Source organism: Vairimorpha necatrix, chromosome 6 (assembly GCF_036630325.1).
Source record: "Vairimorpha necatrix chromosome 6, complete sequence".
Classification (NCBI taxonomy): domain Eukaryota; kingdom Fungi; phylum Microsporidia; family Nosematidae; genus Vairimorpha; species Vairimorpha necatrix.
Window position 1 is genome coordinate 1,139,789 of NC_088821.1, and position 14,468 is coordinate 1,154,256.

Consider the following 14,468-nt stretch of genomic DNA (forward strand, 5'->3'; position numbering starts at 1 on the left):
AAATATTAAAAAAAAAATTATTTTTAATATAAAAATTTTATAGGCATATTTTTAATTAATTCCTAATAGGAAGGAATATTTTTAAAATTGCTTGTTCTAAAAGTCTAAGCGACATCTTTACTACAATTTATTTATCAGACACATTTTTAAATTTATTATGTTAAGCATTATATGAGAAATTGTAAATTAAAATTTATATAATTAAGATAACGTCAAAATCTTCATTTTGTATAAAAATTCGCAATAGAAATTATAATATCTATATAGTATGTTGGGTAATAGAACTATGTTCACATTTATTATTCTTCAAAAAAACCAAAGTCTCTACTTGTAAGAGTTGAGTTTTTAGACAAGATGGTTGTATAACGATATATCGTTATACGAGAAAAGGAAAGGCCTGTAAGCCAGAACAAATCTAGAGAAATCTAGAAGAAAAAAACACACTTTTACCTGGGGGAGGCATGGCAAGCTGCTGGTGCCGTAGCATTTACGTTGAACATGTTAGGTTCTTAACTGACGAGTGGGTCAGACGTGTTATTCTCTTAGAACATTGCTGAACGCAGGTCACAGATAGGAATGTTTGTGGTTCTAATCCTAAGGGATACTTTTTCTTATGCAGGCAAGGCCTTTATGGTATGCTGGTGTGTATCACAAGTTATTGGCTGTTGAAGTTTTTATTTGCTGGGTGGCTTTTCTTTAATAACAACAAAAGTTTTTAAGTTTTTTTTTTTTCAAAAAAACCAACAATACATCGTCGCTTGTATGAAAACATTTAGACTTTTATATAATTTTTGCTAACAAATGTATCTTAATTAGTTGTGAAATATCTCTACGTCGTAGTAAGCTTTAATTAAAAAAGTACAAAACTTAACTAAGGTTTATCTAACTATATTTTACTTTGTATCAATTGTGCCTTTACTTCTTCTATAGACCAATTTTTTAAACTTATGTGTCTATTATTTTTTTTTGTCTAAAAACCTATAACAAATAAAATATGTGATAATTTAATTGTAAAAAGATATTTATTTTGTTGTCTGTTAAAATATATTATTGTTGGTAAAAACAAACCAAACAATTAAAACAATCCATAAAAAACAATAATTTTTTTCTACATTAAAAAAAAATTTGTATAGAACAATAATATGATTTTATAACAAAAAAATCAAAAGGCAAAAGAGTCTAACTTTCTAAAATAGGACATTATAACTAAAAAGAATTTTGAAGATTTGAATTGGATGGAACTGTAAAAGAACTATTAAAAACTAGCTTTTAACGAAGAGGCGTGTTTGAGAAATAAATCTTTATATGTTTTAAACAAAAACATTATCAAAAAATAAAAAATATGTGAAAAATTGACGTATTTCTAGAATTCATGATTACTTAAAATATACTAATCATCAAAATTATACTTTATAGAATCAAAAATTAAAAACATGCTAATGAGAATTTACATGATTGATAAGATATCAAGTTTAAGCATCAAAAGAAAAAAATTTTGGTGCTTCTTTGGTATGCGATCGGACACCAAGACCCCCCCTTGTAATGAAAAAAATGTTAAAAAATACTAGAAATTTGATTTAATTGAGTAAATTATATAAACAATCAACATAACAGTCGTAAAACTCCTCTAAATTGTCCTCTTTACAAAAACTTTTCCTAAATATAAATTCATTGGGCGATGAATCAATTTTCTTACGCTTGACTCCATGTTCTTTGGTCATTTCAGATTTTAGCTGCGACCATACATTCTCAATGTTATTGGTATATGTACCATCTGCAGATTTAACCCCAATAGAGTGGTTTACTACCTTATGTAAGACAAAGATTTTGGGCTACACTTAGATAACTCGGATGACCATCACTAAGTAAAATCGAACCAACACCTATTTTACCTTCTAACAACTGTTAAACACTTGACTTTCCTATTATCCACCACTGTAATGTAAAAGTTCGTAGGATTAGATGCTTCTACTATGCCTAGTATCCAAACAGTATCAGTAATTATATCATCACAACTGGTTGCATTTCTTATTTTACCTCTTCTACAATTTACAGACTCATCAACTTTGACAATTTTTCCTGGTCCACCAACAATAAGCCTCTTGGTCATTTTTTACAGATTTCTCTAATTATTTTTGCATCGGAAACTGTCGATGATGAAACTCCTAGTTTTGCCTCATAAGTAAAATAACTACTCCTACACAAAAACAAAAAATTTAATTTACAAACATTATATAAAGGTAAATTGCATCATTTGTTAATTGATTCTTTAGCAAAGCATTTATAATTAGCACGCCCGTATACCACTCTTTTAACCTCTTTCTCCTTAAATAATACAACATTCAAAATCTCATTGCATTTAAAGCACGTCTTTTACTCTTTCAAGACTTCTAACTCAAGTAATGAGTTTAAACAGTCACAATACCATAGAAAAGCCTTTGTATTGCCTTTATTTTGATTTTCGTGCTTTTCTTTGGTATGCGATCAGAAATTTTAAAGTCATTATTTTTCATTTTTAGGAGGTCAGAATTTTTTTTAAAATAAAATTCTGGTCGCATTCAAAGAAGCTCCGATTTTTTTATTTTTGTCATGTATCCATGGGACATGGCTATTTTTAGAATAGTTATAATGTAATTATATTCATTAGTGATTTTAATCTTTCTTTTAGCTTCTTTTCCTTCAAAGACAGACTTTCTTTTATATGTTATTTTTAATTTTTTCTTGTTGTCAACATAAACATTGGCGTACTTACGAATGTACTAACGACCATGCAGCTTTAGTTTGTTTTTTTGTATGACTTATCTTGACAGGCTACTTGAGATGGTTAACATGTCTATGGAAATATATGACAGGCGGCGTTTATTAATTTGTCCATGTGATGTAGCAATGTTCATCACAATTTTTTAAATGCTTAAAATTTTGCATTTGTATGATATGTTAAATTAAATAAAAAAAAATTTTTATTATATACCCCTAAAATGCATTTTCTCTTTAATTTTATAAAGTGTACACAATATAAATACGACGAAAACATTGTAGAAAATGTCATTATGCAAAAATCCGAAGATCACTTGAACTTTTTTACAACAAACGAAAATTCCAATCTTATTTATAATTTTGATAAAAATTTATCAAGTCAAAATTTAGAGCATTTTGACTATGACTGTGATGATCCAACCTATTTAAAAAAAGATGTATTATTAGGGCAAAAGCTGAATGATGATCGTACTATTAAAAATCAATCTAACCAAAGTATTGGCGAGGTTTTTTTAAATATGGATTTAGAAACTGGAGAACTAGAAGAACTTTTTTGTTTTGAAACGAATATAAATCAATTAGAAGAGAGCAATACTTTAACGAACAATGAAAACATCAATCCATTTGCAAAATTATTAGAATGTAAAATCCAAATAAAAAATTTTATAGAACGACAAAGATTAATATTAAGTAAAAAATCACAAGCTTATCCTATAATTAGAATGACTCCTGAAAAAGAAGCTCTTATTCGGAATTACAATCGATTAATATATTGTTTCAAAAAAGATTTTATTTATAATTTAAACAATAGAAAACTGACAAAATTAAGTAAAATAATAAAAAATATAAATGTATCTGATGAAACAAAGAAAATCATTATAGAGTTTTTAGATGTATTTAAATTATTTGTTTCGGCTTATGATAAGAGAAAAAACTTTTTACAACGCAAATTTTTAATTATAAAAAATTTGGTAGAAATAATTCGTTACAATATAGAGATAATGTCAATATTTAATTATATACCAATAATTGAAACTTTTGAAAATATTGATAAACATGTAAGATTAAAAGAATATGAAAGTGACAAAAACAAAGAAGAAGTAATATCTATTTTAAATTCTATCAAAACTTCGTTGCACATTTTATGTGATAAATCGTGCGAAATAAAAAAAGTCTATGAGAAATGCATTGAAATACTTTTAGAATAACATGTTTTATACAACTCCATTAAATGTTGTAATCATAGAAAGAAATTTAACGTGATTAAATTATTTATTTTATTTTAAGAGTACGGAAAAATATAAAAAATACAACAATCATTTAATGGCATATGTTTTCAAACCAGATATAAGAACTAGGATAAAATAAGGATCTCTGAAAACATTGATTAAATTATTTTTACAATAATTGATACTACTAGAAATGTAAAAAGACATAGCGTATGTTAGAGTTAAAGGAATCTAATTTAAGTTAATGATGGGATGCAAATACATCACAATCCTGAGCAGAATATCAGAATAGCTTTTTTTCTAGTTTCTTTTCTCAGGTTGTGATTTTTCTACAAATCATAAGAACGACAACAAAAAGATTGTTCGAAAATTACTGATATATGCTTGGTATCAGGTCTGAAAAAAAAAACTTCTAAAAGTTTTCGATGGATAAATATGTCAGATAAACATAAGACATTTTAAAAATGTCTTATTTTATTTGTTATAGTATTAAAAGGCTTTTTTAAATATTTTTATTTAGTGATAATAACCAACTAAGATAAATATAATAAAATTGAAAAAAAAACTAATTTAAGAGTTATAAAAATATTTTATCGCCCATATCTTGTATATTTAACTAAATTATATTTTTAAAAACGATTTAGCCATATATTTATAGATGGGACAAGTTTATGAAATTTGATGACGTTGATACCTTAGGAATTTCAAAAAATTTCTTGTTCATCCGCTCACGCTCTTTTTAAATTATCTGAAGATAAAAATACTCAAAAAAAATTTTTGAAACCAAAAAGCATATTACAAATAGCATACAAAAAAAATTCTCATGTTTTTACAAAATAAATTTCCTTTTATGAAATCGAACCCCAAAAATTATCATCTTCAAATTAAAAACTGAACCCCGATTGTCCCGTTAATTTTATAAAATTTATGCAGAAAAATAACGAAAAAGTGTACACATATAAATGGATGACGCTGGAATGAACAAAAACTTATCTGTAACTTTTATATAATATATAAAGACATGACAGTCAACGTGTTAATTGTAAAATTTAGCGACTTTTTCATTCTTCGTTTATAAAAAATTTTTAATTACTACATATAAATTCATTAAAAACTTAATTATAAAACAAGGCCAGATCGACTCCACTATTGTCATATATATTTTCCGAATAGTAATCACATCTATTAATAATAAATCCAAGAATTATATAAAAAATAAGAAATTTACAATAATAAATAAAATTTCTGTTGTACTTTTCTTGTTTAATAAATTAAAACTTGAGACATGTTTTTTTTTCACAAAAATTTATATTTAGCCAATTATTAATCTTAATTGTTTGTTCATATTTTTTTTCAAAGCATTAAACTTTTTTGAGTCTTTGATAAAAATAAATTTTGCCTTTTTTTATATTGTTTTATTTTTATACTTAAAAAAAGATTCATTTACGTAACTATCAAATAAATTTTTCTAAGAATACTAGAAAAATTAAACTTTGTTTTAAAAAAACTAGTAAATCTGAGGTTTTTTTTATTTGTACAAAAAAAAATAAAAAATTGACATGTTTTACAAAAATAATAAAATTTTTGATGATTCCACTAAATCAAGCAAATATAAAGTAATTAATATTAAATTTTTTATCCCATTTACCCTTTTTGACTGATTTTTATATCAAATTTTACCTCTTGTAGAATTAAGTTTGTCAATTAGGAATTAGTTTAAAGTAATACTGGGTTCTATACGTCATGAACAAAGTTGTTGTGGAATCCCCCTCAAAATAAATTCAAAAAAAATATTTTTTGAATACTTTTTGTGTTTAATAGTTTAATAAATCCAAATATTATGTAATACAATTAATAAATTAATAAATATATTTCGCTCCCTTTAAAACTCTAAATATATGATAAACGCCATTTTGGGCTAATTTAACTCCATATACTCGAAAAAATATTTATAAATTTTTTTTTATCGCCCCTAAAATGATTTTTATATTTATATTTTTACTTTGTACGCAATTTGATGTCGATGAAAAAGATAAAGAGAATAAAAATAGGGAATATACGTTAAAAATTGTAGCAACTTAAGAGGATAAAATGCATGATTACGTGGATTACAATGAAAATTTTATATATAAAGTTAAAGAGTATAATGAACATGAAATTTTTGGTCCGAAGGACTTGAAAAATGAAATTATTATTAATAAAAAAACTCAAAATGACATTTTTTTACAAGATGAAACACAAAGTAATTGTGATGATCCAGTCAAAAATCTTGATTTAGAAACAAGTGATTTAAAAAAAATTCATTGGTTTGAAGAGGACATAGACCAATTGCAAGAGAGTAATACCGCAAATGATAGACCAATTGAGACTTCTGAACGAAAATTGCTGAAAGAATTAAAAAACGAAATAGAAAAATTTAGGAAAGAGAGGATATTTAATTTAGTTACAGAAAAAGGACCGCGTAATAAAAATATTGTGAATAAAAAAACAAAAGGGCTCATAAAAAAAAAGAATTGTGACATTCTCGAGTTCAAAAAAGATTTTATATACAACTTGAAGAATAAAGAATTAAAGAAACTGCGCAAATTGATTTTACACGCCTATATTCCTGCCGATGTTAAGATCGTACTTTTAGAAATTATTGAAGTTTTTAAATCTTTCATTGGGGGTTACAAAAATAGAAAAAATCTTTTAACCAAAAAAAAAAATAAACAGGACAAACATGGTACTTATGATACGTTTTAATATAGAAATAATGTCCATTTTTGATTATATACCAATATTTGAAATTTTTTCTAAAATAAGAGATATAATTATCCAAAGAAATTATGAAAATCACACAATCAAACACAACGTAGTCAAATTTTTTATTAAGATTTTTAAACATTTACAAGAATTGCATAAAAAGTCAAAAGATATAATAAAAACATATGAGGAATGTATTGAGCTATATGAGAAAAAAACAGATATTATAAATAGAAATATACAAAAAAACTTTAACACATCAAGATTCTTTTATTTTAGACTAGACAATGCCTATCTGTTTTAAAGACGGGATTTATATATTTTTAGATATGTTACTCTTTTATTTTATTAGTTTCTATTTTGGAATTGTGAAATGTAAAAGAAGAAATTATGTTGAAAAAAAATAAAATATTTCTCAAGATGTCAATAGTAGCGAATTATGTAAAAAACGGTTATTATTGCCGTGTCGAGTTAGTCTCGGGACAATAATTAGTGAACTTGTTAGAAGAAGGTGAATTTTGAGTTAATAGTTTATTACTCTTTGTACCCTTCTTAGGGTATTTTGCTTATTTACTTTTACTAGGCGTTTCCTTCTAATTAAAGCATTTTTACGGAAAATAAGTAGAACTAAAGTCTTAGAAAAATGTGTAAAACACACAATTGTAACATGTTATTTGGAATTCCCTAAGACGATAAATATCTCATTCGTTCCAAACAAATACAGAATTCATTATTACTGGAAATTCTTAGAGTCACGTAGGTTTACCACATGACAGGTTTTCTATGTTTTTTAAAAAGCACTAAACCTACTTTGACTTTTCTAAGAAATAAAATTTGCATTATGCTTGAGAAATGTTTTATTTGAATAATTAAGTGGTATTATTTACCATATTATTTTTATCCCTCCGAATGAATTTTTTAGATTAAATTTTACTATAACTTTTTCTGTTTATTTTATCCTAATTAAAATGTCTAGAAAAGCAGAGGAGTACAAGCAACAGCAAGACAAATCACTGTTTCCTTTGAGGAGGGAAAATAATCCTCACGGAGGCTACTACAATAAAACTAATATAATTAAACACAATATTCTAGCACCGAGAGAAGCATCATAGAATGCTATCTGAGGAATGAATAACTGCCGGGCAATGCCTCAAAATTAAACAAAGATTTGTTTGATCATCTATCAAAATCTATTTTTTAGTGAATAAAAAAAATTTTACTAAATGAAAAACTTGTAAATCTGAGTTTTGATCATTGTATAATTTGAACAAATTAAAAAAATAATAAATTTTTGATGTTTCGCAAACAGCAAAATTAAAAAAATTGATTATTCATTTTTTTAACTCTTTTTTATTAATTATCTTTTTAAATTTACATAGACTAAAATTAAATTTGTCAATTAGGAGTTTCTTTCAGAAAGAATTTGTTTTTACTCTATTAAACAGAGTTTTTTTAGAACAAACCACAAAATTAATTTAAAAAATATTTCTATATAATATGAATATGCTTTTTATTTATATAAATAAAAATTTAATGGTATACAACATCTATATTATAAAAAAGGATTGCATTCTTAAAAAATTTTTAAAATATTATTATTGCCATTTAGAGCTAATTATGGCCGATACCCTCGAAAAGTTATTTGGATTTTTTACGCCCCTAAAATGATTTTTAATTTGTTATTTTTATTTTGTACGGAAGTTGATGTCAATAATAAAGATAATAAAAATAGAGAATACACGTCAGAATTTGTAACAATTGAAGAGGATAAAATGTTTGATTACGTTGATTACAATGAAAATCTATCTTATAAAACTAATGAGTGTAATGAATATGAGAATAGTGTTCCGATGGAATTGAGAAATGATATACTTTTAAATCAAAATTCACTTCATACCATCTTTTTACAAGATACAACACAAAGCAATTGTGATTATATAGTTTTAAGTGTTGATTTAGAAACAAGCGATTTAGAAGAAATTTATCAGTTTGAGATGGACATAGACCAATCGCAAGAGAGTATTATGACAACAAATATTCACTGTGAAACTTCTGAACAATTTTTGCTAGCAGAATTAAAAAAGAAAATTGAAGAATTTATAAAACAGAAAAAATTTGAATTAGACAAAAAAAATGCACCGCTTGAAAAAATTTATCTGAATGAAAAAGCACAAAAGCTTGTAAAAAATTATAACGACACAATACTTGAGTTTAAAAAAAATTTTACTTACAGATTGAAAAAATTAAAATTGAATAAACTGCGCGAAATAATCGCTTACTCGAAAATTCCTGCTGATGTTAAGACCGTACTTCATAAAATTATTGAAGTTTTTAAACTTTTAATTAAGAGTTACGACAATAGGAAAAATTTTATAACTTTTAAAAATATAACAAATCAAAAAATGATACTTATGCTACGTAATAATATAGAAATTATGTCCATATTAAATTATATACCAATATTAAAAACTTTTAAAGAAATAAAAGAGAAAACATTGCTAAGAAATTATGACACTATAGAAATTGAAAACAAAATAAAAGATTTTTACGAAAATCTTTTTATATATTTACAGGAATTGTATAATAAGTCAGTAGAAATAATAGAAACATATGAAAAATGTATTATTTTATATGAAAAAAAAACCAGATATAATAACTAGAAATAAACAAAAAACCTCAACACTTCAAGATTCTTTTAATATAAACCAGACGATGCTTTTTTGTTTCAAAGGCGGTATTACAATATTTTTTTATATGTTACTCTTTTATATTTTATTAAATCCACTTTTCGGGAATGAGGATTAAAAAAAACAACTTATGTTGCTAAATAAATTTTTTTATTAATATCAATAAAACCAAAATATGTTAAAAACATTTATTATTTTTAATGAAAATATTGTAAAATTATTAAGCTTGATTTTGACACTTACTTTACAAAATGTTCGACACTGAAGTTAATTATAATTTTTTGTGGAAAGGCTAAATAAATTCTAAAAAACGATTTAAACGATATTTTAAAAATTACGCAAGCAAACTATAATTTATGTATACAATATAGAGCCGAAATTTTTCAAATTTTTTTTTGAAAACTTGTTTTTTGATATTTATAATTTTATTGAATTTAAATAAGTGATGTAGAGATTTTCAGCCAAATTAGAGAAGGTAAAAGTAAAACAAATTTCTTGGTTTTTTGATTAATAAAGTTTATGCTTATTAATTTAGATATTTTAAATTGTTGGTAATCTCGGAGACTATATAGGAAATCATTTTTAAGGCGAAAAGTAAAATTAGAAAGAGTCTTTGTTTTTCAAAGCAGTCGTGTGTTGTTTTAATGCGATGTCACTAGATTAAAATCCCATAGGACTACCTTTTTATTCCAATAAAAAAAAATCCATAGAACAATATTAGTTTTTTATTATGGGTCTACAGTAAATTTTTTGTTTTATTACATGATAATGTATGATTTTTTTGGTAGTTTTTTTTAAGCATAAAAAAGAAATATATTTGAGATGTATACAAATTTTATTTTAATTATTTTTTATTAATTTTTAAATTCTGAGCTTTACAGGAGCCAATTAAAAGTTTTTCGTTCAGTTTTAATTTCTTTTTTTTCATATTTCTTATATTAGTTTTGTTGTCGAGAAGAATCATTATCGGTCTCTGTTTTTTCATCTTGGGTGGTCAGATTTCTCATAAGTTATACATGTGTATCGTAACCACTAAGATGCTATTTACAAGACTTCCAATAATTTTTGCAACAACTCTTTGCTTCAATCCTTTAAATATTGTAGTTTTAATATGCAATTCATTCGTTATATATTGCCAAATTTTTAGTTATATAGCAGGAAGAATATGCCCACTTAGATCCATAAGAATTTACCTTTAAAATGGCCAAATAGATATTAAAATGTCCATACAACCTTTTAATAAAAACAAATATAAATAAATGCTTTCGTATTTATTCGAATTATATGCAAATATAAGTAAAAATCACATATTTATTTCTACTTATAAAATCATTTCTCCCGTACAGTAAATATGGAATAGATAGTAACTAATTTTTTAAAACTAAAAAAATTATAGTAATCTAAAAGAATACAGGATTCATCGATAAGTAAAAAAGAGCTATACTTCAAAAAACAAAATTATATAACTAAATTAAAATAATTGTAAAATATCAGAACATTTTTTTGACCAATTATATAAATCTAATATTATTATATAATTATGAAGCACCTTTAAAATACATAAATCGAATTTATTAAGTCTTTTCTATTTAATAACAAGTTTAGCTTTGTACGCAAAAAACTTTAAAAAAACAATATCAATATCCCTTTATGTTTTTATGTGAATTTCTTTAGTTTATGAAAATTATTGAACACGATAAAAAGTTTGAAATAAATTTTATTTTGAGGCCAAAGAATTTAAGAATATTTTTAATGCAGATTAAATGAAATATCCATTGCTAAAACATTGATGTTCTAACTTTAAAATATAATGTGATAAGTCAATCACATTAAAACATTATGTTTTTGAAATAATTTCGTAAGAAAAGATTTTATTTTACAATATAGAACATTTTTTTTCCTGCTTACAAAGCTGAAAACGTTGATTTAGAACAAGTAGATAGAATTTTTTTATGTTTATAACTGACGTAGAAAATTTATATGAAAAAAATATTGTGGTAGATAATGAAATTTTAATTTTTTTTCAAGTTGCTTAGGGCAATTTATAAAAATAAAGAACTTAAAAATACAAAGCGGAAAAAAATTTCTGAAAATAAAATTAAGGTCATAACAGATCCATTAAACAAATCTCTTTAAAAGTAAAAATTTTGTCGGGAAAATTTCAACAGAATAGTCTGGTTTAGAACTGAATAAAACAAAAAAATGAAGCAATAGAAAAGAAGGATTTTTTATATGTGTTTTTGAGCATAAAGTATTTTTTCTCTCACGCAAACTGCAAATACTGATTAGAAGTGGAAAGATACCAAAATAATGTTTATAAATAAACGTGTACTAGCACAAATGACAATTAAAAGGATAAGATGACTTTTGTTGTCAGTTCTACTTAAAATGTTTAATGAAGTTAAAATACTTGTAATGTTGGATGTCTTAACTAAAATATAATGTAAACATGGGATAATGAGAATAGTGTGTTAATATAAGTTGTATTTATTTATCATAATGGGGGTAAAAATTATCAAAATATATAACATCCCCCCTCCAAGACGGTTAGTCTCACTTTATCCTTAACCCAAGCAGACTTTTTAGATCATAGTGCCTTTTCTTTACATATCTTCCATTTACTAACTTAACTATATAAGAATCATTGCCACATCTCTCTATAATTTTCCCACTCTCTAAAAACCTACCTTTCGAATATTTATCCGCACCTTTCAAGTTTTCCTTCTTAGCTACTCTCACGTACTCACCTACTTTAAATTTTTCCCTTTTCCCCCTGTTAAACAGTTTTCCATATTTCCCTTGTGGGCTATTTTCAATCATTACATGTCCAGTTTTATCCTCTGTCGCTTCTATTGGTGTACATTTTAGTGCCGTGTGGTAACTCATATTATATTTTTCAATGCTTCCCATGACCTTCTCTGCAAATGTACCTTCTTTAGTCTTCAGAATGCTCTCTCGCAGCGTACCTATAACCCTCTCGACTCTGCCATTACTCCTGTGTGATTCGACACTTACTTTCCTATGTTTAATTTCTAGTCTGTTACACAACTCTCTAAACCCCTCATTGATAAATTCTCGCCCATTATCCGTTATAATCTCTTCGGGCTTTTTTCCTTGTTCACACAACTTACTTAAAAATTCTGTCACATTCTTTCCAGTCTTGTTCTCCATTACCGTGCCCCATACTCTTCGAGTGTAATAATCTATCGCAACCAATACGTATTTACCTGCGTCTCTAAAATCAATGAGATCCAAAGCAACCTTTTCTAAATAACGTGTAGTATCTACAAACTCACATCCACCGAGTCTTTTTCTATTATATATTTGACATTGTACACACTTTCGAATTGTCTCATTTATGTCTTTCTTTATTCCGGGCCAATAAAATCTTTCCCGCATCGCGTAATATACACTTGTCATACATCTATGTCCAACTTTTTCGTGGTATTCCTGCATCAAACTTTCCCTTGACTCTTCTGGTGGTATCTCGACTTTCCGTCCTGAATCAAATCTCCAATATTTTTTTCCTTCTGCGTCATCGACGTGCGCTTTCCATTTGCCCTCTATCTGCTTGGCGGTCCTTTCTCTGATTTTCTTTTTCCTTTCATCGTCTTCCATATGTATCCTGCTTAACGCGTCAGCCACCACCATTTCTTCTGGTTTCTTATATTCTATGGTGAAGTCAAATTCCTGGATCTTTTCAATCCATCTATTTATTCTATTGTTATTAAAACACGGTTTATTTCTAATCTCAACCAAGGCTTTATGGTCCGTCTCGATTTTAAACTTCCTACCGCGCAACTCGTATTCAAATCTTTTTATCCCCCAAAATACCGCGTACATTTCTTTCTCCGATATAGTATATCTGGTCTCTGTAGGTGTTAACTTTTTTGAACTCCATTGGATTGCTACCCATTCATCTTTATCGTTCTTCTGAAGTAACACGGCTCCTATCCCTACATTGCTCGCGTCCGTTCTCAATATAAATTCCTTCCTATAATCAGGCAATCTAAGTTTCCCCATCGCTCTCAAAACTTCTTTCAGCTCTAAAAACTCTCTATTCATTTCAACCGTCCATTCCCACTTCTTATCTTTACCTCTCAAGCTATCTGTCAGATGAATAGTTAATCCCGCGTAATTCTTTATAAAGTTCCTAAACCATCCTGTCATTCCTAGGAATCTTCGTGTTTCACTTACACTTGTCGGCTGCGGGAATTCTAACGCCTCGTTCTTCTTTATTTCATTCGCTTCAATATCTGTACCATTCAATGTGACTCCTAAGAGCTTAACTAACTGTTGGCTAAACTGTATCTTCTCAATATTCAATCTCATTTTATGTCTTTTTAATCTTTCCAATGCTTCTATAACTAGCTTGTCATGCCTTCTTTTAGTTCTAGCGTGTATAACGATGTCGTCCATATATACCTCCACTCCTTCTCCTTGTAAATCTTCAAATATTTGGTTCATTATTCGTTGTAATATCTGCGGGGAATTTTTATATCCCATTACCATACTGTTCCATTCATATACCTTTCTGTTAAATTCAAAGGCCGTTTTGTGCTTATCCTCTTCTTCAATCTCTACGTGGTAAAAGCCTTCCTTCAGATCTATAACGGTAAACCATTTAGACCCCTGTGTGGCTCTAACGATGTCCCTAATATTTGACAACTCATACGGATCTTTTTCAACTAAGTCATTTAAACTCATTAGATTACTTACAAGCCTTACTCCTCCGTTAGGTTTTACTATAGCTCTAATTGGGTTTCTCCACTCGGATGTTGATCTTCTTATAATCTTTCTTTCTTCCAAACTTTTTATATATTTTTCAGTTTTTTCCATCAACGCCTGTGGGATAGTTTGTCCTCTTTTAACTACTTTTTTTCCTGGTGGCGTCTCAATTTTACATTTCTCTATCTTACAGTGTACGATCTCTTCGTGCTGCAAGTCAAAAATTTCTCTAAACTTCGCTTTTATATCTTCAATGACAAGGCCCTCTTCTATTCTATCCTCTCTCATTCCTCTCCTTTTTGAATTTTGTTTACGTTTTGCT

General features: G+C 26.7%; 3 protein-coding genes across 3 annotated transcripts; all 3 read left to right on the forward strand.

Moving 5' to 3' along the window:
- Positions 1-2,978: 2,978 nt before the first annotated feature.
- VNE69_06216 (uncharacterized protein) lies at positions 2,979-3,965 on the forward strand (the record flags this gene model as incomplete). Its single annotated transcript, XM_065473976.1, has 1 exon — positions 2,979-3,965. One exon carries the CDS (start codon positions 2,979-2,981, stop codon positions 3,963-3,965), a length of 987 nt encoding a protein of 328 aa, XP_065330048.1.
- A 2,112-nt stretch (positions 3,966-6,077) lies between these two features.
- On the forward strand, positions 6,078-6,731 carry VNE69_06217 (uncharacterized protein; the record flags this gene model as incomplete). The annotated part of the gene is made up of 1 exon (XM_065473977.1): positions 6,078-6,731. The coding sequence occupies one exon, from the start codon at positions 6,078-6,080 to the stop codon at positions 6,729-6,731; it is 654 nt and encodes a 217-aa protein (XP_065330049.1).
- A 1,664-nt stretch (positions 6,732-8,395) lies between these two features.
- VNE69_06218 (uncharacterized protein) lies at positions 8,396-9,391 on the forward strand (the record flags this gene model as incomplete). The annotated part of the gene is made up of 1 exon (XM_065473978.1): positions 8,396-9,391. One exon carries the CDS (start codon positions 8,396-8,398, stop codon positions 9,389-9,391), a length of 996 nt encoding a protein of 331 aa, XP_065330050.1.
- Positions 9,392-14,468: the final 5,077 nt, after the last annotated feature.